A 16,086-nucleotide genomic window follows, 5' to 3' on the forward strand; every position below is an offset into this window, starting at 1 on the left:
TTAGGGTTTTTACCGTACATCAAGCTAAACACGTTCTTCGACTCAAACCTCCTGAAATGATTGCTGCATAGCTTTTTTGGAAAAAGCAAATACACTTGCAACCTCAAAATTGTCCAATATGTCTTTGATCAATATTTTATGTTGTAGAAGAAGGCAGCTGTTTAACTAAAGAGTAGTTCCACAACAATGATCCTGATGAAACAATTGGCGAGAGGATCATGACACTAAATATAGGAAAAGTCTTGCATCATCCGGTTTGGCCCGACGTAATCCCAATGAAACGATTATTGAAATTATCTCCCCTACACTTTCTTTAACTCTTTCAAGTTAGGGCAATTGCGTTTTTCCCAGACCTGCATCTAAGCAAACTTGCCGATATACGACACAAGTTGAGAGAAATAATCGTTATGCGTACTTTGATCGCTGCTCGCATCTCTCAAGTGGAGTGATCAGGGCATGAACTTCATTGCAATTCTGCTTTCTCAGTACTAAATCTCTTAACGCTAATAGGTATCTTCTCAAACTGATGACTCGAGCTTGCGCTTTTCTGTAGTGCACATGCAACAGGGTTAAAGCTACTTGTCGTTTCATTTCATGAAAGGGATCCTGAGATCTAAGGCTGTTACACAGATACAACTGCGACTGTATAGCGTGAAGGAGAAGGGAAGCGTTCTTATACTGATCCCAGATACAAAGTGGGTAGTTTTGTATAACTGAGAAAGATCTGAAATTGTTTAATTTTGTATTCCCCTATCATAACTTTAACATAAAACGACCTGCGTGATATAGTCCAAGTTGTTACGGCTCGTTGGCAAATATTCTGTACTTGAACTACTTGCTTGGTTAATAACATCCGCCGCCTGGCTCGTCATATTAATGAGTTAAATTACTTCCCAGAGGAGGCGAAGCGTTTTGGACCAAGCAGAAGGAAGGAAGAGGGGAAGGAGGCTGGGAGGGAGGCTGGGCAGTTCATCGCAACCCAGGCCAAACACGTGCTTCTTCTTAAACATGCTAATTTGAATTCTGTATATTTCTCGCGACGAGCAATTAACTTCAATGCAATCTCAAAATTGTTCATTGTGTTCGTGAACGATTTTTGAATATGAATGTGTATGAAGCATGTCAATACATGTCCTACAAAATGACAAAGGAACTGTTGGTAAAAAGAATGCGAGACAGGATATTTGGCCTGAGAGATTTTATGCCGAACGAGCGTTAGTTTCCGGTCCGAAAATGAAACTTGCGTGTTTGGGCGCAAGGAGGACAGATCCATAAACTTTTTTGACAATAATCTATAGCGTTGCATTCCTTTCTAATTACTTCCTTTACATTCATAAAAATCACTCTCATAGCAAACGGCTCACTGATTATTTGATTTCTGCTCTTACAGCGTTTCTCGTTGAAAGTCATGGGGCACTCCCTAACATTGGCCGATGTACTTTCATGGAGTACTATTGTGCTGTTCGAAAATGCGTCACATTATTCTATAAAGGACTACAAAAGGACCCCAAAGGAGACTGTTTGTAAGTTCACTTAATTAGCTCTACACTTTGAGGTGTTTTGAAGGGCGACTCATTCCACTGTAACGCAAAACTGCGGTATCTGTCAGTTGGCCTGTTCTGTTCATGAATTACAATGGACTCTCACTCAAAAATTGCTTTACCTCCGTGGCTACCTTGTTTTTTTTCCAGTGCTAAGTTCGACCAAATGAAAGACTGTGTGGTGAAGGTGATGAAGTATTGTGCGAACTCACTGCCGGATAGCACCATCAGAAGAATTGTAGACGACAATTTTCCCAACAAAGAATGTTCTGAAGGCCCCGCTCTAATATCATCTTCGTCAGCGGCATCCCCGCTTTGTTCCAGCTCTTTCGTCACTAAAGCAAACGCCTGTGGAAGGACCTTTCGGCAAATATTCGTCGCGGACAAATCGAATTCCTCTCTTTGCGCGTGAGTTTGTGTAAACTATCTGTTTTCACACAATAAGCTGAGTCCTACACGTATTCTGAGTGGTTGTTACTTATGATGTAAACGCCCAGATTACATCAACGCTCTCCACTTTGCTTCTTTGTTATCCAAAGAAAACAGATTCCATGATGCGGTGGTTTTACTCAGAATAATAAATTAACAGAGATAATTGATAAGGCACGATTGTGGAACAAAGAAAAACTTCACACCCTTGTCTCGAGAATATTCCCCTGAAAAAATTGAGAGATAACAAGAAATTTGGGAACGGGCGTAAAAATGAAGAAAATTTTGTCAAGACGAGAATCGAAACATTATTCCCAGTTCTTTCTCCCACCCAGATGTGGATAAAGAAGCCTTGACGTTATGTATCATTAACTTTAGCAGACATTTAAATCCACTATTTCTTTTAATTTAAAGCTCTGCAAGAAAGGAAAAAAAAAAGTAAAATTTTAAATAAATTGATAGAGAAAAGGGACAAATAAAAATGCGCCTTGGTTGAGTATTACAGGAACAACAACAACAAACAAAAAAAAAAAAAATATCATGATCATTGTTAATGGTGATAGAATTAATCGACAAATTAAGAAGGTGCTTTATGGAAATCCAGTAAACTGACTAGAATCAATGCACAGGGAAACGTCAATAACCAAGTCGCCTTCAGAGGGTGACGCGAGTTTTGCCGATCAGAGTTGGCTCGGCTTTGTAAACCGAAATAGATCGAAATCGATGTAGTCTCAGTTCCAAAACTGCATAACGAGGGAAACGGGCATACGTAGAATGATTTTGTCAACTTTCATTGTTTCAGGGAGGAAGCCAAGCGGAAGAAGTGTGTGAATAATTTGATTGATTCTGACTGCACCTTTTCCTCTGCTGACCGGGAAGTGTTGGACTTGGGGCTTGCTGACTACAATCCTTTCTGCGCAAACAATCGGGACCCTGGGGCGACCGGAAATGATCAGTGTTATGGCGTGACAGACATCCCCTCCGGCATGAATGCAGCCGCTGCCATTAAACCCGGTGTAATGCAGGCGCTGTTGTTAGTTTTCATGTCCATTTGTTTCTTTTTCAACTATTAAAGAGGTTTCCTCTTCATCATTTCATTCCAGTTTGTAGACATTTTAAGTCAAGTTTGATAAGTTTTTGTATCGGCGATGCATTTGAATAACTGTTAGCTTATCCTGAATCTGAAAGATTTCCTTTAAGTAGTTGGCTTTTACTTCTTAACTGCTTGAGCGACCACTTTTTATAAAAGCATTTCAGAAATTAAAGATAATGAAAATTAAAATTGGTCTAAAAAACACATTCTTTTTCAGCAAACCGATTAAACTAATTTGTTTCCGCAATGGTGGAAGTAGATTTTACGCTGAGCCATATGCGTTAACGATATTTCGAATAAACGAAGTTAATTAGAAACAAAAGTGTTTCTTCCTTATCACAACTCATCCACGCCCCAACTACCCTCCCCCAGTCCCCGAGCCCAGCAAATACTTCTCTGGACTACCTACGTTAAAGTTAACAGCCCTTTGGTAACTGGACTTATATTGCAACTCCTTCCACGACGATGACTTTGACGAGTAACGATGGCTTTGTCAATTTTGAGTCCTGCTTGGCTACTGTAGATGACGCCGGCAGATGACACCTCCCCAAACCCAGAAAATACTTCTCTAAACTAACTACGTCTAACTACGTGAAACTTATTAGTTCTTTGGTAAAAGGACTTTTATTGCAACCCCTCCCCACTCCCCTCCCCCCAAAAAAGAGGTTTAGGCTAAGATTTGTACCTGTAAGGGACCGGTCAATATTTACAACCGTGTAGGGACTAAGGAGGATTTTTTCGCGACAACAGAGCATTTACTTGACCTCCCCCTTAAAATATATAGCTTTTCTTTGATTTCCCCGTATTGTCAGTGGAAGATGTCATGGCCTCAAACCGATAAGCTGAATTTTTACAACAGTGCCATTATGCAAAATACAAATTGCAGTAAAGATGGTGGATTCAAATAGAATTGAAAAGGAAGCTTCTATCTAGCATTTGAAAAGATCGGCAATCGCGAATAAAAAATGAAAACACTGATTAAAGAAGAAGCGTTTTTAACAGAAGGCATACTTGCTTTTCGCAAAGCTTACCTCAAAAGAGCTTGCTGGAGAGGTGTTTGGTGCAATCAAATATAACAATAGTTTTACAAGCATTGCAACCATCTATGCTGAGATAACCAGGAAATTGGTCAGGCGTCTTCATCTTTACCCTCTGCCATGGCTGCCAGAAAAAGGCATTTTAAATACAACTTTTTCCGTAACATGCAGCTAATAGCAGCCAGTTCAAACGAAAAAAGCGGTGAAGAGTCTAGCTCGGACAAGGACTGGTAACAAATCGGACAAGGAGGCTATCAAAGGGTTAGCAGAGGGGTTAACATCCCCCCCCAAGAATCAGGGGGATGATGTTCAAAAGTCGGTAGATGGAGGCGTCCATCAAGTCGCCAAAGAAAGGTTGAGGGACGAAGCAGTCACATTAAGCCAAACACTTGTTGGTATATGTATACATTTCCTTGGCAAACAACTGATACTTCAATCAAGGTAAAAACACCTGGTTTTTAAGGATTCAAAATGTCTTTTCTTATTCGGTAGAACCCCGCTAACTCGAAACCTGTCAACTTAAACAGCCAGGAACTCGAATAAGATCCGATTTTCCTTGTACTTCACCCTGTTAATCCAGTCATTTACCATCAGCTACTTCGAGCTCTGTTAACTCAACTCTTCTTTAGCTCGAACTAATTTTTGTTCTGTACCCTGGCTCAAATTTACCCTGACAAATCGAACATAACTGAAAACATCGGTCGATAAATGTCAGAACATAGCTGATTAACACGTTGCATCCTTCATCTACCGCGACTGATACGAACATGACAACATTTATATAAACGTAATGCATTTTGCTTTAACAAAGTCCAGAAAGGCATCGAATCACGACCATTGTGCTACAAAGACCCCGCAAATCTACGCCTGTTCGAAGCATTCTATATGCTAAAATACAAACCTACCTTCAACTCCTAAGAGAAATGCAGCGAACTCGCGGACTTTCAGTTGAAATTATATCCTATTGAGCGTGACTGATAATTTCGCTTTGGGAAAATGAGCCAAAATTAAAAGAAACGACCGTAAATCACTTCGCGTTTAAAGACATCAAGGTCGATTGAAGAGTATACACGTGAGAACAGCGAGTCAGTAAAATAAGACGCCAGAATCGTAAGGGCTTCTCTTATATCTTCTCTTGACGTTGTCAGGTATGACTCCTTGCCCCACCGTGTTTCCATAACGTTACAACTTCCACTGTTTAGCGTAGAAAATTAAAAAAAAAAAAAAAGCAATTTTCAACTCGTGTTTGAACCTATAATTTTTTTTACCATAACTTTTTCTCTTTTGGCTATCCTTGTTTCATGATCGTCCTCTGGCTGGAAATACACGGTGTCTTTTTGAGATTTTTTTTCTGTTATTTAATTCGGCGCCCTTTGCTGTAACTGCGTATAATTTAGGTGTCTTTAAGTCAACTGTCCATGATCTTAACAACTCTAGCTAATGAAATACGAAATTTGTCTAAAATATTCCTTGCATTGCGAAAGTTTGCTTTGAGGGAAGACAAGCTAGAACTAGAATATCATTATTAAAACTTGATAACGAAGAGAGACTTGGGATTCGACCATGAAGACATTTGTAAATACTTGAGATAATAACTGAATTTCATTTTTATATCACAGAAATCAATTCCAAACATCAATCAAGTTTTCTAGTATTTAGTTTAAAAGTTGAGTTGATGTTGTTATTGGCCATATTGAATAGATTGAAAAGTTTAAGGTGGTATTTTCTCATGTCTGAAAATAATTGAATTTACTGGAAGGTGGAGTTATTGCTACTTGTTAACATGAAACACTACAATAAATTTTAATGATATGTAAAAAGTTTTCGTTTGACTATCTACTGGCAAGTCTCTGTATTATAGCGGAGCTCGCAGAGCGTAGCCCCATAACTATACGAAATAGTAGTAACCCATGAAGCCGAAAAAAATTTGGTTGTACGACCGTAAGACCGTACGATCATACGACCGTACGACCGTACGACCATACGACCGTACGACCGTACGACCGTACGACCGTACGACCGTACGACCGTACGACCGTACGACCGTACGACCGTACGACCGTACGACCGTACGACCGTACGACCGTACGACCGTACGACCTTACGACCGTACGACCGTATAAGGTACTACTTTTAGCATACGCGGCCAACTGCACCACGGGCACTATCTTAGCCATTATGTAGTGGAAGGGTGAGGGAGAAGGTAATGCGCAAAGGCAATCCAAACTTTCGCTTTGATTCCAAGAGGTGAATGTCTCAGTGATGTGGCGAGTTCGCAATGCCTTAATTTCACTGATACAGTCTGTGTTCTTTTAACGTTTGAGTAGATCAGTGGTTCATCTTGTTGAGATTGTTGAGATGTACGGTAATTACTTAATTGACGACAGAGATCTTACCCGAATTCCAGATCTTTCACTCGTTTCTCACGACTTTCAAGACTCACAGTTAAGGATCTCTTTTTTCTTAAAAGCAAAGCTTTTGCACTTGTCTTTTCATTGGTTTCTGCAAATTTTCGAACGATTGAACAAAATTTGTGCAATACCACTTCTTCGATAATCTTCTCCTCAAGCACTATTTCATAACATAACAGCTGAAGGTGTATGCGCACACGAAAGATGGGTCGGTTTAATCCAACCGTTATGAACGAGGTAACTTTACATCCATATAGATTATGAGATAAACTTATCAGACATCTGTGGGCTCACATAACCTGCTGAAACACAAATGACAGCTTAGGGTCAAAACTAACGAAAGCAGAACTTTTAAAGACGTTTGACAGAGTTCCCATTGATCCACACTAAGCGTTCAAGCGAATTTCAGAGAGAATTACCCTTTACCAATGAAACAGATATGATTTGTGAGCCTGTTTGAAAAGAGATCTGATGTACTTGTTACGATTTTCGTGCAAACACACCGAAGTGGTGTATTCTCAATGTCTCTACCTTATTCGAAAGGAAAACAAATGTGGGCACTCAAGCTTGAATGCCTGAGATTTGCATAGTTTTGTAAAGGATGGCAGGCAGTTATGCAATCTTTCAAAATGTCCACACACAACCCGGCTGTGCGCTGTTCTTTGAGCCCTCACGCATCGATATATTTCTTTTACCATTACCAACGTGTTTTACCCGCATTTCTTCATCACTGAAGGATAAGAAGTTGAAAGGGTATGAATATTTTCATTAACATGTATATCGTCCGAGGCGGTAGATTGCATAAATTTATCCAGTTTGTTTTTTCTCTTAGTTATCTTCTAGTTAGTTATTAGTGAGTTAAGTCAATTCAGTATGATTTAGTCATTCGTTTATATTTAGAATGTGGTTATTGTATGAATTCAAGGTCTGAAGTTACCTTGCGTTGAGCTATCGTGATGAGTTTCTGAATTGTAAATGCCTTGTTTAACCATAAGTGGATGTGCTTGGTTTGTCTACTGACTTTGCTTTGGCCTTTGCTTTCACCCACACGAAAGTTCTTGTTTTGGCTCACGCAATAAATGAGGTTCTGCTGGGGTAAATTCCGCGATATTAAAACAGCAACAAAGCGAAAAGTGAAATCGACACTTGGGTTTTAAAAATTAGACAGCGACTTTCTGCATATTTGGGCAGTTAAAATTGTATTTTAAATAATTGTTACGATTAAAGACTCACGATTCGTTTAAACATTCAATGATTATATTCTCATTATTTATCTTCTTTTTATTTTGACCTCGTTTCCGGTAGTTGTAACTGTTACATAATAGACGTTCATTTTTAGTGCCAGCGGAGGCTGAGGAGAGAAAGAAACTTGTACCAAGGGGGTGGGAGATGGTCTAAAATAAGGAGAGGAGTGGGGGTGGGGAGTGAATATTACTCTCTTCTCCTTTCCCCGCTCCCTTCCCCCGCCGCCGCTACAATCTCCAAATCAGACATGGACGGTTGAATAAACGATTGCGAGCTTCTTACGTTAATTCCCTCGGAATTAAATTAAAGTAAGTCAACTGTAACTTGGTACAATTTGTTTGCATGATTTATTGTTGGAGTAATTCTCAATTAGTTTCGTTCTCGGTATGTACAATGTAAGTTACATAAAGTTTTCTTTTCTTAATTACCTCTTAAATCGACGCCCGCACCATATCATGAGAATATTTTTTGTTACTGTCATCGCTACGTTTCTTTGCTACCCTTTGATTATCGTGACAATACACTTGGAGTCGATACGTACTTGGATTCTTTTATTTTCTCGTCACCGCTAGTTGACCTAGTTCGTGTGTTCGTTTTTTTAAATGCTCCTAATAACCCGCTACACGTAACCTCTCAAAGGTCATAATATCCGTGAGTTTTGACAGTCTTACGCGTAACCTGTGGTGTCTGAATCTCTTCGGTCATCTTTCATATCTTTCATATGTTGCACTTTGGTTGATAATTATCCGAAAATGAAACGTTTTGGGAACAGAACTGCAAGAACGCATTTACGTTAAACATTAATTCTATACTTAAACATTTCCAATGTCGATATCAGTGGCTCTGACAGCGGTGTAACTGAAGCTTCGAAATTCCGACGTGAAAAGGTTTTAAACTCATCAGACAGGGTAGAAAGACAGGTTAAGAGTTCTCCGTACCCACTACAAAGCGAGTTTCGGTCAGCAGCTGGTTCCCCATCACTGCGACCCAACATTAGCGGAGGACATTTGATGTCGCCTACAATTTAATCCGGTCTTCAATTTTCTTGTCAAACAATGCGTGACTGCGTATCATAGTTGGAGTCCGGTCAACTGGGCCAGCCTTGCTTAGGTAATCAGGCATGTCCAGACCTTCAACTGACGTCACCGAGAAAAAAGCGGAAAAATCGGTACAGCAAACGGTTTTCGTAATTATAATAGGACCTAGGTTACACTCGACTATTCATTTGCAAAGGAGCAGCAAAGATGCAGATCTCTGTGCGTTTCACTTTTATTGTCGTCGTGGCCGTGGGTAAGTTCATCTTTTACTGCTCTACCTTTAGGTACTAATCAAACGGTTTGTAGAACACGAAAACCGTGGGTGTTTACAAGATATTACGGAACATAAAATGCAAGCGCTTGAAAAAATTTATCATCCTATTCCCCACGTGGAGTTGATTTCGTGTAGTCTCGTTTCGGATGGCTTCGTTTTGTTATTTTTCTTCTTCGCTCTGCTAGCTTTACATGTTTTCACATTGTTTCATCGCGACGTCTATGGATTCCAAGTTACGGACCAACGCGATGACACCCTGACTAAATTGAGTCTAGTTTTCAATCACCTTTATTTATCACTGCACGTTCGATGCATTTCTTGTCCCTGTCGGTAAAGATTCTGGCAACTTGCTGTTCGAGTCTCTCGCCAACTCTTTCAAGTTAGGGTAAGACCTGCATCTTAGCGTACTTGCCGATCAGCGACACAAGGCGAGAGAAGCATCTGCTCCAGTTACTTTGATAACAGTTAGAATCAAACGAGGAAAATGAGGCGTTGGCTGCATCGTAATATTACTTTCTTTACAATAATATAACACGAATATACGACAAAATCAACAAAATTTATTAATCCCTCTTGCAAAATAGCGAAGCCAATCTAGGCGGGATTGAATTCTTCAATGATAAGTTTGACTGAAGAAAAGAAATGTCTAATAGAACATAAATTTCGTTTCTGATATTCCTGGGCTGATATCACTATGAATCACTGACATGAAAATGATCAATCCGCATGAAGTAGAGTGCGTTGGCCAATTTCCTTTACCTTAACCATGTACTTAATCAATAACATATATCATTAAGTGGTCTTGCGTCTCAGAAGCAGCGAAAGCGTTTTGGAGCGCGACTAAGGAAAGGAGTAAATAAGTAGGATTTTTACAGTACATCGAGCCAGACACGTTCTTCTACTCAAACTTCCCGAAATGATTGCTGCATAGATTTTTGGCTAAAGCAAACTCCCTTGCAACGTTAAATTGTCCAGTATGTCTGTGATCAGCATTTTATGTTGCGTTAGGCAGCTGTTTTACAAAAGAGTAGTTCCACAACAATGATCCTGATGAAACGGTCGGCGAGAAGATCATGACACTAAATATAGGAATAGCCTTGTACCATCTGGTTTGACCTCACGCAATGCCAATGAAACGATTATTGAAAAGGGTATAAGGTCAATTTTCAGCGTTAGTTTCGCTCCGGAAGCAAAACGTGGTTGATTGGTTTGCTAAAGAAAAATATTTGAATTAAGGACGTAAGCTACGCTCGAACAATGCATTCGCAAACTTGCCGATATACGACACAAGTTGAGAGAAACACGCGTTATGCGTAATTTGATCGCTGCTCGAATCAACAAGAGAGTTCGGGCGTGAACTACATTGTAATTCTGCTTTCTCAGCACTAAATACCTTAACGCTAGCTGGAATCTTTTCAAATTGATGACTAAAGCTAGCGCTTTTCTGTAGTGCACATGCTGCAAGATCAAACCTATTTGTTGTTTGATGAAAGAGATACTGCCATCTTAAGAGACGTGTTCGCATACTGATCCCAGAATTAAAGTGGGTAATTTTCATGCTGTTTTGCATAACTGATAGAGATCTGAAATTCTGTTGTATTCTCCGACAAGGTTTCAAACATCGTAGTCCATCTCTACAAGTCAATCGGTGCACTGTTGAAGGACTGAAGAGATGGCAAAATGAAATATTTTATGTTAATTTATTGTTGCCACGTGTCCATCATCATTGACAGTCTGTTTGAGGAGTCTAATTTTCATTGTATGTTCAGTTTTGTTCAATGTTAAGATGAAAAAAGTTGTAATTTAAATTTATCTGTCTGTCTTTTTCTATTCCGAAGATGCCTTTTGTTTCTTATACAAATCACGGACCTGAAAACGATTCACGTAATGTAGAGCACAAAATCCTGTATTGCACAATATCTTGTAGACGCAAACATCCTGTACCACGTCTGCATGCTTGTTCAATGACGGATAAAGAGTAATATTCCTAGCTAAGACCCTCCAAGTGGAGGCCTTAGAAAGTAAGCTTTAATATACGTACAAATTTTGTTTTCAGCTTCATCACGTTTCTCTCACTTCGATTCACTGTTTCAAACATACCTTGCTAATTTGACCCGAACTGTAACATAAAACGACCCGCGTGATATAGTCCACGTCGTTACGGCTCATTGGCAAATATTCTGTACTTTAACTACGAGTCTGTCTTTTGGTCGAGGGTCGAGGGTTACATGTCGAGGGTGAGGATAATATGTCGAGGGTCCCAAAAATCCTAAAAATAATAATCAATAATTAAATAAAAAATATTAAAATAGAAAATATAATAAAAGTAAAAAAATAGAAAAATATAAATTTATATAAATTTATATTTATATAAATATAAAAAACAAAATAAGAAACATAAATAATTGTAACTTTAAATTATTTGTATATGTTTTTATTTTTATCTTTTCCTTTGTAATTGGCACTGAAAAGCCCCTTTGGGGAAGTGGTCAATAAACGTATGTATGTATGTAAATAAATATTAGAGTATTCTACGCAGCATTTTTTGGGCATGTCTTTGGGGAAGCGTTGCGTGACATCCTAGTTAACTGCGTGATAGATCGAAAGAAATAACTGATTACTGCACCATTTCGGAGGGTGAAAAACGAAATTATTCTGTAAAATTGGGCAAAACACCCGATTGCTGTAAAATATTTACTGCACAATAATTGCCTTTATTGCGTGGCCTCAAGCGCTAACCGGCGTGCGACCTATTCTGGAATTTGAACTACATACCTACGTTTCCGACTCGTTTCGGTTTCAAAAACCGGATGCTTCAAACAAGAATACTGTACCTTCACCCAACAATTGTTGCTAGATTGAGGATATAATTTCAAACATTACAGCTTTCGTAAGCAAATTACCATGTTCGTGCGGGAGAAAAATCTCTGGAAAAGAAAACTCTGGTGTCGATCCGGCATGCGGTTTTCCGGTAAAAGCATTTGATGTCTTACAAATGTGCCTTTACAAGTGTTGATCAATCTCAAACAAAGCACCTATTACTGTACCATTTTCGGAGGGCGAAAAAACGAAATTATTCCGTAAAATTGGGCAAAACACCCGACTGCTGTAAAATATTGACTGCACAATTTAATATGTAATATGGTAATATGTCAAGGGTGAGGGTAACATGTCTTCATTTCCAAAAAAAAACATTTCAGCGTTTCAACTTTTTTTTCTTCAGAGATTACTGTCCCAAAGACATGCCCAAAAATGCTGCATAGAATACTCTAATATTTATTTATATTTCTTATTTTGTTTAAATTCATATTTTTTTATTTTCATTTTTATTATATTTTCTATTTTAATATTTTTTATTTAATTATTGATTTATTATTTTTAGGATTTTTGGGACCCTCGAGATATTACCCTCACCCTCGACCCTCGACGCTCGACCAAAAGGCAGACTCCCACCTGCCTCGTCATATTGACGAGTAAGATTACTTCCCAGAGGCGTCGAAGCGTTTTGGACAAAGAAGGAAGGAAGGAAGGGGGGGGGGAAAGAGAGTTGGGAAGCTGGGCAGTGCAATCCAAGTCAAACACGTGTTTCTTCTCAAACATCCTAATGTAGATTCTGTATATTTCTCGGCACGCGCACTAAATTTCAATGCAATCTCAAAATTGTTCATTATGTTCGTGACCGATTTTTGACAATGCATGCGTATGAAGATAATTGCTTTGTGGAACTTATGTAGTCTTGCAAGATGACAAAGGAATTGTTGATGAAAAGAACGCGAGATAGCACATTTGGTCCGGGAGATTTTAACACGAGCGTTAGAAGGAGGGGGGGGGGGGGGTGGGAAGACAGATCCATAAACTATCTCTGTCAGGGGATTGCTTCAAAGATTTCTACTCCCTCGATGATGAGTTCCCCCACCCCTGCCATCTTAATACTAACGGCTTTTACAGTATTTGCGTGATAACAATCTAGAGCGTTACATTCCTTCCTAATTACTTACTTTACATTCATAAAAATCGCTCTCATAACAAACGGCTCACTGGTTTATTGATTTCTGTCAATCATTGCTCTTACAGCGTTTCTCGTTGGAAGCCATGAGGCACTCCCTGATGTTGGCGAATGTACTTTCATGGAGTACTTTTGCACTGCTCGAAAATGCGCCACATTTTTCTATAAAGGACTGCAAAAGGACCCCAAAGGAAACTGTCTGTAAGTTCATTAAACTTTGAGGTGTTTTGAACGACGACTAATCCAACTTTAACGCAATACCGCGGTATCTGTCAGGTCGCCTGTTCTGTTCATGGGTTGCAATGGACTCTCACTTAAAAACTGCTTTAACTCTCAGTATCTTGTTTTCATTCCAGTGCAAAGTTTAACCAAATGAAAGACTGTGTGGTGAAGGTGGTGAAGTATTGTGCTGACTCACTGACAGACAGCACCATCAGAAGAATTGTAGACCAGAATTTCAACAGCAAAGAATGTTCTGAAGGCCCCGCTCTAATACCACCCTCGTCAGCGTCATCATTGCCTTGTTCCAGCTCTTTCGTCACTGAAGCAAACGCCTGTGGAAAGACCTTCCGGCAAATATTCCTCGCGGACAAATCGAATTCCTCTCTTTGCACGTGAGTTGGTGTAGACTATTTGTTTTTATACAATAAGCTGAATCATACACGTATTCTGATTGGTTGCTTTCCTATGATGTAAACGCATAGATGACGTCAACGTTATCAACTATGCTTCTTTGTGATTTAAAATAAATTAAAGAGATTCCATGATGCCGTGGGTTTACTCAGAATGTATTTGCACTTGTTTGTTAAACATTAATAAATTAATGGAAATGATTGATTAGGGCGCAGTTGTGGAACACAGAACAATTTTACATTTTTGTCTTGAGAATGTTTGAGAAAGTAACATATTTAGGAACAGGCGTAAAAATTTATCAAATTTTCCTAAGACAAGACTCAAACCATTATTCCCAGTTCTTTTCTTTATCCGAGTGTGTTCAAAAGGCCTTGACTTTACGTATCGTTAACTTTAGAAGACATCTAAATCCACCATATTTCTTTCAATTTAAAGCTCCGCGAAAAAAAAATTTAAAATCCAAAAATTTGGAAGAGAAAAAGGACAAATAAAATTGCTCCTTGGTTGAGTATTACAAGAACAATAAATATAAATAGAAATATTTTGATCATTGCTAATAGTAGTAGAATTAACCGACAGATTAAGAAGGCTCTTTATGCAGACCCAGTTAACTGTCAAAAGTGCAAGAAAACACCAATGAGCAGGCCACGTTCAGAGGGTGACGCGAGTTTTACCGATCAGAGTTGGCTCGGCTTTGTAAACCGAAATAGATTGAAATTAATGTAGTCTCAGATCCAAAACTGCACAACGAGGGAAACAGACATACTTAGGATGATTTTGTTAACTGTCATTCTTTCAGGGAGGAAGCGGAGAGGAAGAAGTGTCTGAAGAATCTGATCTATTCTGACTGCACCTTTTCCTCTGCTGAGAGAGAAGTCTTGGACTTGGCCCTCGCTGACTACAATCCTTTCTGCGCAAACAATCGGGACCCTGGGGCGACCGGAAATGATCAGTGCTATGGCGTGAAAGACATCAGTGGACCCGCTGGCATTAATGCAGCCGCTGGCATTAAACCTGGTGTAATGCAGGCGCTGTTGTTAGTTTTCATGTCCATTTGTTTCTTTTTCAACTATTAAAGAGGTTTCGCTCTCCATCATTTTATTCCAGTTTGTAAACATTTTTAGTCAAGTTTGATAGGTTTTTGTATCGGCGAAGCATTTGAATTAACTGCAAGCTTATCTTAAGTCTGAAATATTTCCTTTTAGTAGTTGGATTTATAACAGTAATTGAACTGAAATTGAAAATAATGAAAATTAAAATAAGTCTAAAAAACACATTCTTGCGACAACGGAGCATTTATGGGATATCTCCCTTAAAGTATGTAGCTTTTCTTTGATTCCCCCATACTGTCCGTGCGAGATTTCATGATCTTCCTCCCCCCCCCCCCCTTTCCTTCCCAACCACTTCAAAGAGTCAGTGTTACTATTTACTTCCTAACCCACAAATCGATAAGCAGAATACGAATCTGTTTTTTGTAGTAAAGATGGTGGATTTAAATGGTATCTCTTCGAACAACAGAAAATGTGAAAGCAGTTAAACACGAAATGAAAGATCTGTCAGATAAGCAAAACGATATTCTGAGCAACGAGAAGTCGGGAGTAGGTCAAAATATTACAAAATTAGGCGGCAGGCGCGGATGGTTGCAAAAGCAACGATGACTTTGTCAGGTGTAAGTTCTGCTTGGCCACTGTAGATGACACCTGAATTTTCGTAGCAGCTTCGTTATTATTCATCGACAGCGAGCGAAAATTCCTTTATAGAGAAGACCAAAACCCTTGGCAATTGACAAATTGATATATTTTCATGAAGCTAAAGAACGAATTAGGGTATCCCAAGAGGAATTTCAAGAAGTCTGAAATGAGCTGACAACAACCCTGATAGAACTAAAAAGGAATTTTCCATCTCACATTTGGAAAGATCGGCAATCGCGCAGTAATAAAGACAACAAAATTAAAGGAGAAGCGTTTACAACAGGGGGCATACTTGCTTCTTGCAAAACGTACCTCAAGAGAGCTATCTAGAGAGGTGTTTGATGCAATCAAAAGTGACAATAGTTTTACAAGCATTGCAACCATCGACGCTGAGTTAACCGGGAAATTGGTCAGGCGTCGTCATCTCTACTTTCTGCTATGGCTGCCAGAAAAATGGCATTTCTGACTACTGAGTCTGCGAATAAGGAAGAAATAAATATTTTGCCGGCACGAGATACGACAAGGCCTGAGCCTTAGGCCCGAGCATCATGGGTAATGATGCAGTGGTTTATTAGGGGGAGTATAGCACGTGATGTCCATCTAGTCATCAGAACCAACTGTCCACCTCTGACTGATAACAAATTTATTTGGTTCGAAAAACGTGACTTATTTTGTTTAATTGTGAAGCC

The 16,086-nt window shown here is 39.2% G+C and overlaps 2 protein-coding genes across 2 annotated transcripts; both read left to right on the plus strand.

Moving 5' to 3' along the window:
- Positions 1-1,119: 1,119 nt before the first annotated feature.
- Positions 1,120-3,043, plus strand: LOC136284144 (uncharacterized). The gene is made up of 4 exons (XM_066173967.1): positions 1,120-1,214; positions 1,353-1,523; positions 1,692-1,949; positions 2,773-3,043. Exons 1-4 carry the CDS (start codon positions 1,120-1,122, stop codon positions 3,041-3,043), a joined length of 795 nt encoding a protein of 264 aa, XP_066030064.1.
- Positions 3,044-8,800: 5,757 nt separating this feature from the next.
- Positions 8,801-14,982, plus strand: LOC131777232 (uncharacterized). The gene is made up of 4 exons (XM_066174811.1): positions 8,801-9,046; positions 13,142-13,274; positions 13,430-13,687; positions 14,506-14,982. The coding sequence occupies exons 1-4, from the start codon at positions 9,001-9,003 to the stop codon at positions 14,780-14,782; spliced, it is 714 nt and encodes a 237-aa protein (XP_066030908.1). The 5' UTR covers positions 8,801-9,000; the 3' UTR covers positions 14,783-14,982.
- Positions 14,983-16,086: the final 1,104 nt, after the last annotated feature.

This window comes from Pocillopora verrucosa, chromosome 11 (genome assembly GCF_036669915.1).
Source record: "Pocillopora verrucosa isolate sample1 chromosome 11, ASM3666991v2, whole genome shotgun sequence".
Classification (NCBI taxonomy): domain Eukaryota; kingdom Metazoa; phylum Cnidaria; class Anthozoa; order Scleractinia; family Pocilloporidae; genus Pocillopora; species Pocillopora verrucosa.